The sequence below is a fragment of the Pleurodeles waltl genome, chromosome 3_1 (assembly GCF_031143425.1).
Source record: "Pleurodeles waltl isolate 20211129_DDA chromosome 3_1, aPleWal1.hap1.20221129, whole genome shotgun sequence".
Lineage (NCBI taxonomy): Eukaryota > Metazoa > Chordata > Amphibia > Caudata > Salamandridae > Pleurodeles > Pleurodeles waltl.
The window spans coordinates 574,696,958-574,714,674 of record NC_090440.1 but is presented as its reverse complement, the minus strand read 5'-3'; the positions used below and the strand labels follow the sequence as shown (position 1 = coordinate 574,714,674).

At 46.5% G+C, this 17,717-nt stretch overlaps 1 protein-coding gene across 5 annotated transcripts in view; it reads right to left on the bottom strand.

Annotated features, from left to right (window-relative positions):
* The window catches only part of OSBPL5 (oxysterol binding protein like 5), a 1,002,849-nt gene that overhangs the window by 218,257 nt on the left and 766,875 nt on the right, over window positions 1-17,717 (bottom strand). For all 5 annotated transcript variants that reach the window (XM_069223010.1, XM_069223008.1, XM_069223007.1 and 2 more), the window contains one exon: window positions 8,579-8,660. In XM_069223010.1, coding sequence (XP_069079111.1) covers window positions 8,579-8,660 — 82 coding nt within the window. The remainder of the gene's footprint in view (window positions 1-8,578; window positions 8,661-17,717) is intronic.

Here is a 17,717-nt window from a genome sequence, read left to right as displayed (position 1 = left end):
CGTTCATAGCTATACTGAATAAATGTGGGTTACAAGTTAGTATAAGAGGGGTGAATCTGAATAAGCAACATTTTATCTTATTCAGATTGTAACTATTGTACATTTTTTGTTAACATCAGTGATGTCATGTTCTGTGATATCATCAAGGTCAGGGGTTTTGTGTCATCACTTTCTCTGATGTAATAGTAGGAGTCAACGGGGCTGTGATGCATTTGCGCTGTGCCTGACATGGTGCTGACATTCTTGAACAGGTATAGGCAGCCGATGCACCTCATCTTCCATTCTCCACTTCACAGCCCACCTCCTAGCACTGGCTGTCCAGTATTATTAACAGGCTCTGAGCGCAGTCTCTCTTCTTGGTCAAATTTCCAAAATATATTTTGCGAATAACCCCAGACAAACCTCATATCAAAGAGTACAGAAAGATTTACTCTCAAGTTCTGGGTCGATAATGGATTTGTTTCATTTACTTATGTCCAGGTTGCAGTTTAATTACTATTGTAAAGCACTACAGTATGCAGACATTTTCAGGAAGAATCCCAGCTGCTTCATAGACCAGCCACATAGTTGACATTTAGAGAATGGGATCTGTAAATTGTCCTTACACTGGATTAGGGAGATGGATTAGATAGGGGAATAGTGTCAAAGTAATTCATGCATTATATGAAGCAAACTGGCAAGTGTGGCTATAATGTGCTGATACATGGAAAAACGGGCATGTGTTTTTCATATATTAGCAAACCTGGGGGTGCGCACGTGCTTATATAACAATATAAATATAATGTGTTGGAGTACGGTTGTATGGTGGAACCACGCATTCCTTAACAATCATGTTGTAAAAGCATGCCTAGTAAAGGCATATGTGGAAACAGCATGCAAAACAGCATGTGTGGTTCTGTCATACAACCCCCCCAACCCACCCTGAGGCTTAAAACTACCCCACCCCTTATACCTGAACTACCCCGACCCCGACTTGCCCTTAGCCCTAAAATAAAATGTATCCCAACCCACTACCAACAGCCCTTAAAACTAAAGTACCCTGCCCCCACCCACCCTGAGCCCTGAAAAAAAATGACCTCAACCCCCCACCCCTGTCCAATAAAACTAAAATACGCCAACATCCCACCCGCCGTGAACCCTAAAAAAAAAATATCCCGAGCACCCACCCAGCTCCTATAAACTAAACTGTACCACCCCACACCCACCCTGAGCCCAAAAAAAAACTACGCCGACCCCACTCACCCTAAGCCCTAAAAAAACTACCCCTGTTTAAATAGTACAGTTTTATGGTGCACTTCAAAGCATGTAATATATATATTCATTTAACAAACTAATGGTTACAGATATGTTATAGTTAGGTTCTGAATTTACACACACAAAACCATAGAAATCCAGCAGTTAAAGTTATGGTTATCTCCAGTGCTTAATGTGTAAAAAAAAAACATGCCAGTGCTCAAAGCCCCCTCGCAGACATGCAGCTGCTGCAATTAAATGTGGGAACACGGAATACTGAGGCAGTGTAATCCTGAAGCCAACTCAGGCCTCTTCAAAACACTTAAATCCACTCCCTGCCCCTTCAGCTCACTTTTGCAGCTTTCTTCTTTCTCCCATTGTGACGCTTTTTCGTTTTTCTCTTCCTCCATCTTTCCCTCGTGTCTTTTGTTTGCAGCAAATGCTTGGGGCAGAAGACTAAGCGCTGGCTCTCAGAAATAAGTGCAGGTACTCAGTAGCGGAAACAACAAGCACAAATTAAGCACTGGTAATCTCAAGGAACTATAACTCATGCCCTAACGTATGGACATTTTTCTATTTAAGAATTTCACTGCAAATGTTACATTGATATTATCAATGATGTTCTCAAAGATGTCATGAGTGATGTAATATGTGGGGTAAATTAGCAGTGCATGGTGAGGGCGTGAGTTATAGTTACCTTGGGCACGAGTTATAATTACTTGAGGAACCATAACTATAACTGCTAAATTTCTATGGGTTTGTGTGTGCAAATTAATCAATTTACTCGTACAAAACCTTAGAAATTCAGCAACTATAGTTAGAGTTATTCCAATTAACTATAACTCACGCCCTGAGGTAACTATAACTCGCTCCTCCGTCATGCACAGATTATTTTTCATTAGTCTGACTGCTAATGCTTCATTTATATTTTTGATAACATTATAGAAGTTGTCATGAATGTTGTAATATCTGGGGTAATTAGCAGTGCATGGCGAGGATGCAAGTTATAGTGACTTGAAATATCTCTAACTATAACTGCTGAACTTCAAAGGTTTTGTACAAGTAAATTCAGAACCTAACTATAATGTCCCTGTAACCTTTGTTTTTTTAACCACATTTCTAAGTTGTTTTAAATTTCACAATAACGTTCCTGTAACCTTTGTTTTTTTCAGTGAATTTCTATGGTTTTTGTAATGCAAAGTAATTTTAATTACTATATGTTAATCCAACCAACGGGGGTCGGACACAGAGCCTGTCTTTCTGGGTGTGAGAATATGTGTGAGAGGGTGTCTCTGGGTGTGAGAGTGAGTGTGACAATGTCTGCCTGGGTGTAAGAGTGGGTGCATGAATGTCTAGGAGGGTCACTGAATGAGTGTGAGAGTCTCTGAGTGGGTCTGTGAGTAGGCGTGTGAGTTTCTGAGTGGGTCTCTGAGTGGCTGCGTGAGTCTGAGTGGGTCTCTCAGTGAGTGTGTGAGTCTCTGATTTGGTCTGTGAGTAGGTGCCTGAGCCTTTGAGTGGGTCTGTGACAGGGTGCATGAGTCCCTGAGCAGGTTGTGAGTGGGTGCAAGTGTCTAAGTGGGTCTATGAGTGGGTTCATGAGTGTCTGAGTAGGTCTGTGAGTGAGTACATGAGCCTCATAGTGTGTCTGTGAGTGAGTGCAATAATTTCTGAGTGGGTCTGTGAGTGAGTGCATGTGTCTCTGAGTGCATCTGTGAGTGCATGAGTCTCTGAGTGGGCCTCTGAGTGGGTGCGTGTGCCTGACTGCGTCTGTGAGTGACTGTGTGAGTGTGTCAGTAGCTGCGTGAGTGACTCGGCCACAAAGGAACCGCACATGCCTGTTTATCCAAAAAGAGTCCACAGTGTTGCACAAAATGTCTACCCAACTGAAATACTTTCTACTGGTTAGTTAGCATGTGTAAATGTCTAGTGTGTATTCTACATTACAGGACCACTTGGAAATGTCTCCAGGCAACCTTTTTTCGATTAAATAAAAATGCTTTTTAACCATGACGGACCCCTAGACCAAGGCTAGGATTTCAGGGTGATCCTACCCTGGGCCCTTTTAAAAAAAAAAATTCATGGGGCTTGGCTGAAGCCTAATCCTATGATGGCTGCCAACACTTCCTTGTTGAATTGTTGGCAGCCAATCAGATATCATCACAGGGACAGTTGGATACGCGGAGGATCCGCGTCCCTATATCTCTAGATTTGGTAAACTCTAATACCTCAAGAACTACTGAACGGATTTACACCAAATCACAAAAAGCACACATACTAAAACAAGAGCTAGCTGTATGCCAAATTTGGTGTAATTCCGTCCAGCGGTTTGGGCTGTAGTCATGTTCAAAATCCCTATGGGAAAATTCACGGGGAAAAGACATTTTGGGACCCCGCTTTTTCCAGCACCAACGTAATGGATCACATCAAAACTTTCAAGACAGCAGCTGAACTCACTAAAGTATAACTTTTGAAAATTTCATGAAGATTCATCCGGCAGCGCCAACTTTATTGGCAAAACCAAAAAAAAATCTTCCTATGGAAACTAGGTCCTAACTATAACTGCCTACTGGCTAATATATATATACATATGTATATATATATATATATACTATGGGTCAGCCTGGTGGATGTGTCATGTTTTTATGAATTTTGGCAAGTAAATATAGTGTTGGTAGGACGGTCGTGTCATCGTTCAAGAACTGCATTTATTCCCAGGTCGAGTAGTTGACTCTCATACCAATCATTCAACTGGTTAAATAATTTCAATAGCACATTCACATTGTGTGCTCTGTCAATTTTCACATTCACTCAGTGTTGCTCAACCGGCTTAAAGCCTCATTAACATGTAGACATAATGACCATCTTACTCCCTTTATCCAAGGGCTTTATGACCATGTTTTCATCACTCTCATTTTAATGGCCCTAAATGAACAGATGTTGGGATCTAGGTGACGGACAGATCAGTGCAGATATGACAATGTCAATGCTGTAACATATGTTTGTTTACTAGAGCCAGAATAATTATGAATTGTTTTGGATGACAATCACTGAAATTTTCTTATCATGAGCTTAACTCATCAGGGAGATCATATGTATGTCATATTTAAACTAGTGCAGTTACCATGGTGCCCGAGAAGTTGATGCTTGACTACTGAAGTTGGTAACATTATGAAGTATTTGGATTATAATCATAATGAAACTCTTATATCCCGAGCTCTTCACCAGCTATATATGTGCACTCTGTTTTTCAATTTATGGATTCACAACATTAGTCCTGTAATTAACCAATAATTTACTATGTTTTTCAAAATGAGTGAAACTTAACTCTGTAAACATGGGGGAGGTCGCGACCTATGAAACTAACAGAAATATCACTGTACTGTTTATTTCATGGCGGCGCTGATACGAATTTTATTTTGTGACTTGAGGGATCACATTGTAATTTCACATTATTGGTATGTGGGGTTTTACTTTGAAACATTGACAATAGTAGTCTGTTTTCCATGCCCATGAGGCTTGTAGTACATTTAAACTTCGGTGTATGGAACTACAGGTCATGTGATGAAGATAGATTTCCAGTCGAAATGTATTGTGTTTTCTGTTGCCATTAAAACTTTGTTAACTAGCAACTTTGCCGGTGTGTCTCACTTTTTTTCATCCTTTACTGAGAGCATGGATGGAATGGAGCGTGATAGCTGCACCTGCCACGGCACACTGTAAGAGCGCATTCAGCATCGGAGGGGGAGATGCAATATATATATATATATATATACTACCTAGTGGCGGTCACCAGTAGGTAGTTATAGTTAGGACCATGTTTCCATAGGAAAAGTGTTTATTGACTTGCCTATATCTTTGGAGCCGTTTGAAGAATCTTCATGAAATTGTCCAACAAAAGTAAGCCGGTGATTCTTGTTGTGCATGGAAGGTTTTGGGGTGATGCATCAAGTGGGGGCTGAGATAAATGGGGGGGGGGGTAAAAAAAAAGTGTGTTTCCCATGTTAATTCCCATAGGAGTTTTGAACACAGCTACAGCCTGAACCTCTGGATGAAATTACACCAAAGATAGATTTTATTCCACAGATTATGTTTTTTGTTAATTGGGTGTAAATTCGTTCGGTGGTTGTTGAGATATTTAAGGAAATCCAAATTTGTATATCTATGGCCGCAGATCCAACTTTGCAAAGAATAAGGAGCTTGTGCAGGGAAATGCAGAACCCTGATTGGCTGCCAAAACCACAACCGGGAAGTGTAAGCAGCCATCTCGGGACTCGTCTTCAGTGGAGTCCCCCAAAAAAACATAAAAAAAAGAAAAGGGAGCAGTGTAAGAATACCCTGACCACCAAGCCTTGTTTTTCGGGTGCCTGAGTGACCCCGACAGCCCAAAAAAAATCACACATTTGCAAATTAGATAAAAAACCAAGGGCAGTCTCCTGCGCTTGTTTTTAATTAAGCCCCCATGTGGGCAAGGTCCCGGGGGCATGCCTATTTATGCCCCAATGACCCCCACATCCGAAGGGCTTAATGTAAACATTATGCAGGGGACCACCACCTCCCCAGGGCAGATTTTTTTTTTTAGTAGTGCAAGACCTGCAGACTCCCCGGTGCTGCGGGACTTAAAGGTAAAAGTATGTGGGGGGCAACACACCCCACGTCCCAGGTACCAAAGCCTCCCCAGGGCAAAATCTTTATTTGTAATGGGGGGCCTGTACGGCCTCCCACACAGCCCCGGGGCCTGCCACCTCCCCGGGGATAAATATAGAAATTATGTGGAGGGCTGCGCTGCCCCCTGCAGCACCGAGGACTGCCACCTCCCCGGGCAATTTGATCCAATGAAGAGAGCTGCGCAGCCCCCCACAATTCCGGTGACCGCCACCTCCCCGGGTTTGAAATAAAATAATGATGGGGGTCTGTTACGCCCGCCCCGGCCCTGGGGTCGACTACCTCCCCAGGGCTAAGTTAAAAAGTTGGGGGGGTGTGCAACCCCGTTAGTGGATTCAATAATGGCCACCCCACCCTAAGGGCTGGCTCCTGCTATGTCCCAGGGTGCCCATCCCTGGGACATAGCTGTTTGCTCTGACTTGGTGGGAGCTTTGACAGATCCCACCAAGTCGGAGCAAACACTCTGCTTCCAGTGGGCGAGAGCGGTCAAATTGCTCCCACACACTGGAAGCAAAGGTTTAATCTTTTTTCCTGCCCACAGACATGCCGGCAGGAAAAGAGAAGAAACCATTGCTCTAGCAAACAGGGAGTTGCATGTTTAGCAGCTCCCTGTGTGAAAAAGCAATGCCGGCTCCTGCAGGAGGCGGGAGCCGACTGGGACCGTGGGGGCCTTGAAATTCCACTGCAGTTCCCATCATGCACACTGGGTGCCAAGGGCACCCAGGTGATATGGCTGGGCCCCAGGGGTTGGACCCCCAGGTTCGAAATAGGCCTGGGGAGGAGGGCCATATGGTCCCCTCCCCTGTTGAATAGTGGTGGTCCACGGGGGATGGCCCTCCTCCTGGACACTGGACTTTTCCCCATCGAAGTAGCACTTACTAACTAACCAGTAGAAAGTACTCCAGTTGGGTAGACATTCTGTACAAAACTGTGGACTCTTGTTAGATAAAAGAGCAGGTGAGCTTCCGTTGTGTCCATGATGCTCATTCAACAGAAATTAAATCGCAACAGGAAGCGCTTACAAATATAAATGTAGCAGTGCTCCAGTTGAAGCTCCACTTCTGGAAAGGACAGATGATCCTATCTCCTGGGCTTGGCGAAGGCAAAGCAAGTGTGTTTACACAGCAATTCCATATTGAAAAACGATCTGGAATCCTTTGCGGAGGTGAATGCAACTTTCATCTATTGGAGCGCATTCTGTATGTGACAGTGACAAGTGGGTTGTTTCTTGTCTTCTCCTGGTGGGAGCAGAGTCCATGGTTCTCCCTTTAAATTGCTACAAGTATGCAAATGTGCAAACCGCCTGGAAGCTCCACCCAGTTGGCCCCACCCTGTCCACCTTAGTAGTATGCAAAGTTCTTCCCATCTTTTGTCAGGATGATTGACATCTTACCAATTGGCTCCCCCAGTACATTTCCCGCTGATTTTGGTGGTGCGTTCTTGATGCCGAAGAACATGAGGATATCCCCACCAAACAAAGAAGCACTTACGTCATACAGCTAAGAGAAAGGACCCTGGTTTGGGGGAGATTTACGTCTTTGTAGTCTCGTTTGCCTCTCTAAAGGACAATTCATGTTATCACAGAGTTCTAGAGAATAACGCACGAGGAACAGCCACATTGCCAAACACACACAAAGTCACAGGAGACATTTCCTTGTGGTCCATTACGCAGTGTAGAATGCACACTGGACATTTACCCAAAGAGGTAGCACTTACTAACCAGTAGAAAGTATTTCAGTTGGATAGACATTTTGTGCAAAACTGTGGACTCTTATTGGAAAAAAGGGCAGGTGCGGCTCCTCTGTGGCTGGGTCACTCATCCAGCTACTGACACCCCCACACAGACACTCACACAACCACTCATAGAAGCACTCAGACATTCACTCAGACACTCATGCACCCACTCACTGACCCACTCAGCGACTCATGTACTCAAACACAGACCCACTTAGACACTCCTGCATCCACTCACAGACCCACTGAGACATTCATGCACCCACCCACAGACCCACTCAGGCTCACACACCCACTCACAAGCCCACTTAGAGACTCAGGCACGCATTCACCTTTGATTTTTTTCCAGTGAATATCTATCTATCTATCTATCTATCTATCTATCTATCTATCTATCTATCTATCTATCTATCTATCTATCTATCTATCCATACACAGGCGCACATCTATACGCACATCTATTTATGCAATGACAGTGAAAATCAATGTGGCCCAATAAACATATCTTTAGAGCAACTGTACTCACCCACATTCAAATGTTTATCACTGAAATGCAAAGGTCACATTCAAGTTTATTACCGCAGTACAACCAAAATGACATTAGAAAAAACTGTTTACTGCCTAACAGATTGCATGGAACAATTACTTTCCACAGGAAAAGAACTTATGAGAAGAGGCACACCTTGGGACCTGAAATCTGAAAATAGTGTTTTCAAAAGTGCCTTAATTAAAGTTACTCAATTACATAATTGTGTTTTCATTATACAGTGATAAGAGCTGGATGTGACTCTCATACTGAGTAGAAAAGGGTTATGAAAATGTAAACCAAAAACACGGGGAGGGGCGTTGTGTTTCGACAGATGTAATCAAAAGTGTATTTCTTTTCCATTTCACTGTCGACAAGAAATAATATTCTGTGCTTAACTGTACAATAATTTTTACTCCTTACCTTTGGTTTTTTATAAAAGCCTGATAGGTACCATCTCAAAACTTGCTTCATTCGGCAGTAGGGATCATTCTCAAAGGCCGCTCTGCAGGAAGACAGAGGTCAGGTGAGTTCAACTGAGCTTTGAAACACTGAAAATTGACAAAATTCAATAGTAGAAACCATACAGGTAAATTTCGTACCAAGAAACTAAACGTCATAGACAGCCTACGGTTAAAACATAATGTTCTAGTATCATTATTGTCCCCGTAGGAGTTCAGCTGAGAAGAAGTTGGAGAAAGAGTCCCCTGCGGAATACACCCTCCTGTGCGCTCTCAGGGAGCGCGTGCCATGTGCTGGAGAACACAGAACCTCAAGGGCCACATGTCACCTTGATCTTTCGTTACCTTTGCCTGGCAATTATTCGTTCCAAAACGAAGGCTTGTCCTGAGCCAAATCTGCGGCTTAAACAGATATCCATTACCTCTCCATGCAGGCTGAAAGAAACCTTTCTCTGTGCATTATCCTTGAAGTTCTACTTTTTTGAGTTGGCAATAAGAAACACAACAATATGTTAAGGCAATATGTTAAGGCTAGGCAGCACTCCCCAACCCACCGACCACGCACGCAACCTCGGCTTCATCCTGGACTCATCCCTCTCCATGTCCAGACAGGTCAACTCGGTGACCTCGGCATGCTTCAACACCCTCCGCATGCTCCGCAAGATCTTCCGCTGGATCCCCACCGATACCAGAAAGACCGTCAACCACGCCCTCGTCACCAGTCGCTTGGACTATGGGAACACTCTGTACGCCGGCATCACCATCAAGCTGCAGAGGAAACTTCAACGGATCCAGAACGCTGCCGCACGACTCATCCTGAACATACCCCGCCACCACCACATTTCCGGACACTTGAAGAAACTTCACTGGCTCCCAGTCAACAAGAGGATCACCTTCAGACTCCTCACCCACGCACACAAAGCCCTTCACAACCTCGGACCAAAACTCATCAACCACTGCATCTCCTTCTACACTCCTCCGTGCACCCTACGCTCGACCGGACAAGCCCTGGCAGCCGTACCCCGCATCCACAAAGCCACCGCCGGAGGAAGATCCTTCTCTTTCCTGGCAGCGAAGACCTGGAACTCTCTGCCCAGCCACCTTCGCACCATACCTGACCACCTCTCCTTCAGGAGGCAGCTCAAGACCTGGCTCTTTGAGCACTGACACCCCCCCACCCCCACCCCCCACAGCGCCTTGAGACCCTTACGGGTGAGTAGCGTGCTTTATAAATGCGAATGAATGAATGAATGAAGGCGTGGCCTGGAGCTCATGGAGTGAGCAGCTGAGGGACAGAGCTCCGGCCCGAGGTCCCCCGTCAACACGCATCCTGAAACAACAGCTTCCCTGCCTGTGCGCCCACTTGCCCCCTCAAGGCCCTGGAGGGGGAGGGAGCGCAGCGAAACAGAAAAACCAGCGGCGACGGGCCCCGACGGCGATCCGAAATGTGAGCATTCACCAGGCTGCCTGACCCCAAAATGGCGGATGGAATGGTCCTGATCGCGAGCACGAAGAGAGCGGCCTTCAGGAGACTCTGAGGACACCTGCCCCAAATGGACAATCCCCCCCAGTGAGGAACGGGGACGACAACACAGGGGGTATCTGGCGCGGGTAGCTGTGCCATACCTGAGGGATGCCTGTAGGTGGCCCCGCCCTCTGCAGGCAGAGGCAGGCGTCTTCTGCTGTGTGACAGGCGGATGGACTAAGAAGGCCAGAGGACAGGGTCGGCAGGGTCTCGGGGACAGACCTCGCTCGACAGAGGCCATAGAACGAGAGTAGCGGGGAGTGGCCCCACTGCTTGACTCCGCAGTGGACAACTGGGCGCGGAACGACGCAGCGAACCAGGCAGAGGCGAAACCGTGAGTGTTCCCATACCCTCCAGAGACTGAAAGAGACGGGGGCACCAGGGCTCTGAATGCTAGACAGCGGCCCCGTAGATCTGCATGTGCGGCGTGGAGGCGACTGGACGTAGGGGAACAAATCTAGCTTGGAGGGCCTTGTCATATAGGAAACCAGGACTGGGGTAAGGCCCTGAAGACTCCTCTCACAATGGGAAAACCCAACAAGAGAAAAGACACAACAGGGGCCCTCGACACACAACAAGATTGCACTGCCCCCACCACGGCGACTGCGGAGCAAATGCCACCCCCGAATGCCCCAGCGAAAGGGCCCTTGGTAGGAGATATATTACAGGCCATCACGCCCTCCGGAGAAATCCTAGAATCTAAAACCGATGCTCTCACTATTGATCTGGGCCTCTTGAGAGAGGATCAAGGACGCCTTGCAGAAAGAGTTGCGACAGCAGAATGAAACATGGAGGAGCTCACGCCAGTGGTGACCGGAGTGGGAGACCAGGTGACCACCCTCGAGAAGCATGTAAAGACATTGATGGCCTGTGCTGAGGATGCTGAAAATAGGTCAAGAAGGAATAATATACGAATCATGGGACTACCCAAGGAAACTGCATGCACAGACTTAACAGAATACCTTGAGACCTGGAAACGAGAAGAAGTGGCACCTGAGGGCCTATCGCGGTTCTTTGCCTTTGAAAGGGCACATAGAATTCCGGCGCGCCCCTCCCCGCCGGGGCCATGCCGAGACCGGTGATAGCCCAACTACTACACTACAAGGTCTGAGACAACATCCTGGCTCAGGCTCAAAAAAGAGGGGACCTAAGAGTGGAGAACAGTATAGTCCGCATTTTCCCTGACTTCTCTCAGGAAGTGCAAAAACAGAGGGCAACTTTCATGGACATTAAGAGGCGATTACGATTACTGAACATCCCGTACACCATGCTTCTCCCCTCTACACTTATAGTCGCAGAGGGCAGAGGAGTGAAGTTCTTCCGCACGCTGCAAGAAGTGTTGGAGTGGATAGACAGGCGGGAAGATCCCACGGACTTGGGTGCAACCCGCGGACCCAGGCCCAGGAGCAGACAACAACGGCGCAGAGGATCGTGATGCGGGGGTGGCGCCAACCACAGCAGAAGCCAGGGAGGAGAGACAGTGTGCTACCGCTGCTGTGGCATCGTTGAGCGGGGTAAACTAGCCTGCGCACGCAAGAAACAATGAGAGTAAGGCGGGGATCGGACTGTGATGGAGGATCCAAGAGCTCAATGGCACTAAGCATGGAAATGCCGGTGGTGACACCAGGAACGTCCGATGATATAATATGACTACATAGTCAAGACTTGCTTTGCTTGAACGGGTCCCAGTTGCAACACAAGTTCCGCAACCCGTTGAAGAAGGCATGGATGAACTATCTAGAACAATGACGGGGAGACTGCGGAGCTGTGGGCTCCACGGGGTTGGAGAAGTACTCTCACCCACCCTTTAAGTACTGGTTCTAGTAGGTAAAAGTTTGGATGGGAGGCTGTTTCGACACCAGTCCTAGAGGAGTTGGAGAAGTTAACGTTCACAGTTACTACGAAGCCCACCTGCTGTCATGCCCGATTAATAGTTAAGGAAAAGAAAGATGTTAAGGAGCGCCAGCTTCAGGAGATGCGAACATGCACAGTCAGTTTAGAACGCTTGATTAGATATGGGTGATATGAGAAAGTACAAGGTGCTCTCCTGGAACATTAGGGGAATGCATACCATGGCTAAGCGTTATAAGGTATACTCATATTTACAGAGGAGAGGAGCACACATAGCAATGTTGCAAGAAACACACTTGACAGCAGCAAAGGGAAAGGCACTGCAGAGAAGGTGGAGGGGCCAGGCATTTTACACAATGTATTCAGCCTATGTGCGAGGTACCCTAATCTGGATACGAGCGGGAGTACCGTTCCAAATGACGAGCACATTAATATACCAAGAGGGACGTTTTATAGTGCTCACAGGGCGCCTGGCGGGCAAGACATAGCACTCATAAATATTTACGTACCAAACGTGGATCAAAGCACATTCCTAGACTACCTCTCAAGAACACTAGCCCCCCACCTTCTCCAGACAGCACTAATAGGGGGGACTTTACCTGTGTGGCAAATCCTGAGTTGGACAGATCCCACCTACCGCTGCGGGACTCGCCAGTTAACGAACTAGCCAAAAGATTTCAGTGTTGGCAGGCAGAATGGCAATTGCTAGACCCATGGAGGCACCTCAACCCAAGCACTAGGAAATACTCCTTCTACTCAGCAGTACATGATTTACACGTCTGACTGGACACCTCTTTATGTACACCTGATGTGCAGGCCCAGATTGGTGAGATGGAATACCTGGGATGAACAATCTCTGACCACAACCCTATCTTACTCTCATTAACATGGGAAAAGATGACCACGATTATGCCTACAAGGTGCTTAAAGACTGATTCCCTTGAGGATGCGGCACACTGGACTCAAATACGGGAACACATTAAACATTATTTTGATGACAACGAGACACTGACCCCCTCCCCCCGATATTGTGGGAAACATTTAAGGTAGTAATCAGGGACCGTTGCATTGCTGCATCAATGGAGATTAGGAAGACACTGCTAAGAGAGATAGAGACAGCTGAAAATGAATTGCGAATGAGAGAAAAACTAGGTTCAGAAATCCCTGAGCTGCGGGATGAAGTTACTGAGGCCAGAGAGAAAGTTGCAACCCACACAGAGAGGCTCAGATGCCTTGATTATAAAAACTATATGATAAAGGCACATGCAGAGAGAGATAAAGTGGGGAACGCTTCTGGCATGGCTGGCCAACCACTCAAAGTGAGGAAACCCCATATTAGAGATCAAGACCCCTCAAGGGAATAGACTGTACCGACAAGATGAAATCAATCACCACTTCTTTTAATATTACGCAGTACTATATACTAGCGTACTGCATAGGGCGGGGGATGACATACAGTCCTTCTTAAGATTCCTACCAAATAGAGGCCTCAGCAAGGAAGAGAGCAATGCACTTGGGGGCGACATAGAGGCTGCGGAAGTCAGGGATGCCATCAAAGGCCTGGCGAGGGGGGAAATCCCAGGCACAGATGGACAGCCAGTGCAGTTTTACACCGCATTTGAGCAGGACCTGACCCCTAAACTAGTGCAATTATTTAACCAAGCACGTGAAACTGGACTCCTGCCAAACTCTACAAAAGAAGTACTGATAATTCTACTATTAAAGCTGGGTAAATTGCCTGATGATAGCAGAGCCTATAGGCCCCTATCTATGTTGGACTCAGATTATAAGAACCTAGCTCGCATACTAGCGACCAGACTACTCCCATACATGACCTGATTGGTACATAGAGACCAGGCGGGCTTCATTCCTACTAGGTATACTGCCAAGAATATCCGTTGAGTTATTAATATCCTGGATACTGTCACCCCACAGGTAGACACGGCAACCATACTGGCAGTAGACATAGAAAAAGCTTTTGACAGTTTAGAATGGGACTATGTATTCGCTGTCCTTGCTCGCATGGGCCTAGGGGAGGGCTTCCTCAAATGGACAAAACTTTTATGACGGAGCCGAAAGCAAGGGTTAGAACTGAGGTCATGGTCTCTGAACAATACTCAGTAGAAAGGGGCACTAGACAGGATTACCCACTCTTGTCCTTATTATTTGCCTTGGCGATGGAACCACTGGCTGCCCAAGCTAGAACCGCTGATTGGTATCAGGGATTGATGCAGGGGAACCCGCCTCACAAAATAGCACTGTATGTGGATGACCTCCTCCTATTTCTACAAGACACTGACTTGGACCTTAGGGGAGCTCGTGAATTCCTAGCACTATTCAGCCGCTTAACGGGCTTACAGGTAAATTGGCAGAAATCATACTTGTTCCCGTTGCTGGAGAATTGCAGGACACCTGAGGGGCTGGAGAATGTGACATGGGAACCCAGTTGCATGTCGTACCCAGGAGTGAGAATATATCACACAAGGGCAGACTTTTTGGAGAGAAACATTGGGGGAGCCATAAGGGCATTGAAAACCAACATGGGCTTCTGGGGAACACTCCCGATCTCTGTGGCCGGGCGTATAGCACTCATTGAGATGAAAGTGCTGCCACGGCTTTTATATTATTTTGCAGCACTGCCATCTGGATCCTGGCCACGGTTTTCCAGGAACTCGACTCCTTTCTCACGGCATTCATATGGGGAGACTGGAGATGCAGAGCGGCTCTAACAAATTTAAAGCGATCTAGAGCAGAAGGGGGCCTGGCGGTCCCAGATCTTGAGATCTATTATTTGGTGGCCCAGATGCAGTGGCTTACCCGGTGGATGGCAGAGGGCAGGACCGCAGTAGAGGATGGGAACAGAACGGCCTCCCCGTGTTTCAACACTGGCGGGCATATTTCTCAACCTCACTCGATTGGAACAAACACTTGCCTCGGAGACCCGGGTTATCCGCTGATGGTGGAGAAGATGCCTCTAAAGGACGCACATGACTACACCCTACACACTCGAGATACTGATGACATGGTTGCAGTGGCTTCCTAAGCCGGGAGACTGGAGGGGATTGGCGACTTGGGAAGAGGCGGGGCTCTACAGATGGGAGACCTTTATCGCAAGAATAATTTGTTACAGTTTGAGGACTTTCGACAGACCCATGACCTGTCACGGGGCCACTTTTTGATTTACTGAGCACTGACACAGACCATTAGCATGCACTGGCGCCTAAAAAGTGGTGAGCCAACCCCCCACGGACCCAGCACTTACATAACGACATCCGATGGCACACAAAAAGACATTTCTGGTTTACATAGGGTGATTCGCACAGGTATGATGCGCCCCCTAGATGACCTACGGCATAAATGGAGACAGATCTGGGGACCCTCATACCGGAGGAGGCCTGGGACCAGATATTGGATAGAGTACCGAAGGTCTCTAGAAATGCTAGGTTTCAACTTATACACTACTACGTCATACATAGGGCATATCTTACCCCGAAAAGACTCCGGGAGCACCTACATATACCTGATGCGAAATGCCCTAGATGAAGAGAGGAGGTGGCGGACTTCATACACATGTTGTGGTCCTGCCCCCACTTGACTACATACTGGAAGGCAGTGACTACAAACAAAGAAGTAATTGAGCAAGAAGCGGAGTGTACATCAGCCCATTGTTTGTTGCACTGGTTCCCCCACACTTCCAAGACCAGGGCAACTAGTAATCTCCAGGACCTAGCGTATATTAAGGCCAAACGGGAATTAACAAAAAATTGCAAGAATTCGATGGCTCCCAAAATCCACAGCTGGAAAAGGGAGTTAAGGCGATGGGCAGAGTATGAAGGTTTGGTTCTGAAACGGGAGCTGACCTGAGGGGGGGGGTTTCCCCAGACTTGACGAATGCTTGGGAACAGATCGTCACAGCACTGCAGGATGAGGTAAAGCCTCCCCAGACAGAATAGACTATCCATACTATACTGACTGCACCATGCAGTGACACTCCCTCCATAGGAGACCATTGGCAGAGAAGAGGCCTGAACACATACATGTCCCATAAACAGGAGTAAGCAAAGAGGCACCCTGACGCCATACAAGCTTGGGTGCAGCCTGACATATTGGCACAGGACAGGGCACGGGTGGGCGGAGGGGGCGAGGAGGCACGGGGCTGTGATGGGGCTGGATGGAACTGAACAACTATGACTCTAGTCTGCTGACCAGAGCATTACACTCACTACTGTTTTCCTCAAGCATGTATACAATAAGACCAGGATGTACTGTGAAGGATGAGCAATAGCAGATTGTACTATCCCTCGGTCATGATTTCCATGCTCTGTGGTTATATGCTAGCAGCGAAGCAGTGACTAGTCAAGAAATATTGTATAAGTACCCCATTTGTGTATCCCAGCGGGGGAGTTATTGTGGATTTGAAAAACCAATAAAATATGTTTACAAAAAAATAAAACATGACAGCATGTTGTTTAACAACCCATTCACACTAATGAATTTATATAATATTATTAATTTTGAGCCTCTGGAAAGCATCCATTTTGAAAAGAAATCTAGCAGTAGAATACTACCAAGGATCATGGCCTCCATTAAACCGGACGTAGGAAGTTGGCTCTGTATATACTATCTCAAAGTAAGCGATAGTGTGCACAGAGTCCAAGGGTTGCCCTTAGGGGTAAGATAGTGGCAAAATTAGATAATTCTAATGCTCTATTTTGTGGTAGTGTGGTCGAGCAGTAGGCTTATCAGAAGGTAGTGTTAAGCATTTGTTGTACACACACAGGCAATAAATGAGGAACACACACTCAAGGACTTACTCCAGGCCAAAAGGTTTTTATATTGAAAAATATATTTTCTTAGTTTATTTTCAGAACCGCAGGTTCAAGATTTGAAGTAAACACATAAAATGCAAGGTACTTCACACAGGTAAGTTAGGAACTTGGAATAAAAGCAATATCATATACAGTCTTTGTTAAAATGGCAATAAGCTATTTTTAAGTGGACACAGTGCAAAAATCAACAGTTCCTGGGAGAGGTAAGTAAAGTTTGGATTGTGAGGTAAGTAAAACACTTACAAGTCTCAGTTCTGGGGCATAGGCAGCCCACCGCTGGGGGTTCAAGGCAACCCCAAAGTTACCACAACAGCAGCTCAGGACCGGTCAGGTGCAGAGGTCAAAGAGGTGCCCAAAACAGGGGTGCTACGGTTCCAGTCTGCCAGCAGGTAAGTACCCGCGTCCTCGAGGGCAGACCAGGCAGGGTTTTGTAGAGCACTGGGGGGACTCAAGTAGGCACACAAAACACACCCTTAGCAGCACAGGGGCGGCCGGGTGCTGTGTTCAAAGCAGGCGTCGGGTTTCAGATAGGAAACAATGGAGGGACCCGGGGGCACAGGGGGGCTTCTCGGGATAGCCACCACCTACGCTACAATGCCCTAATGGGGGAAAACAAATTGTTTATATATCATAAAACAACATGGGTGAAAACAAACAAACTATTTATTCATACAAATATAATATTCATTTATTTACTTATACATGAATATCAATTTAATATATTCATCCTATATGGATAGCCCATCTGATAAAACAACACACCAAAGGACAGGTAGTGTGAGAAAAAGTGCTTGTGATAGATAGAAAGAAGAATAATACATTTCCAATGGATCAAAAACCTATACAAGAAACATTAAAAACAGTTGGTTGGTTCTTTTCTGTTTGCTGCATTAAAT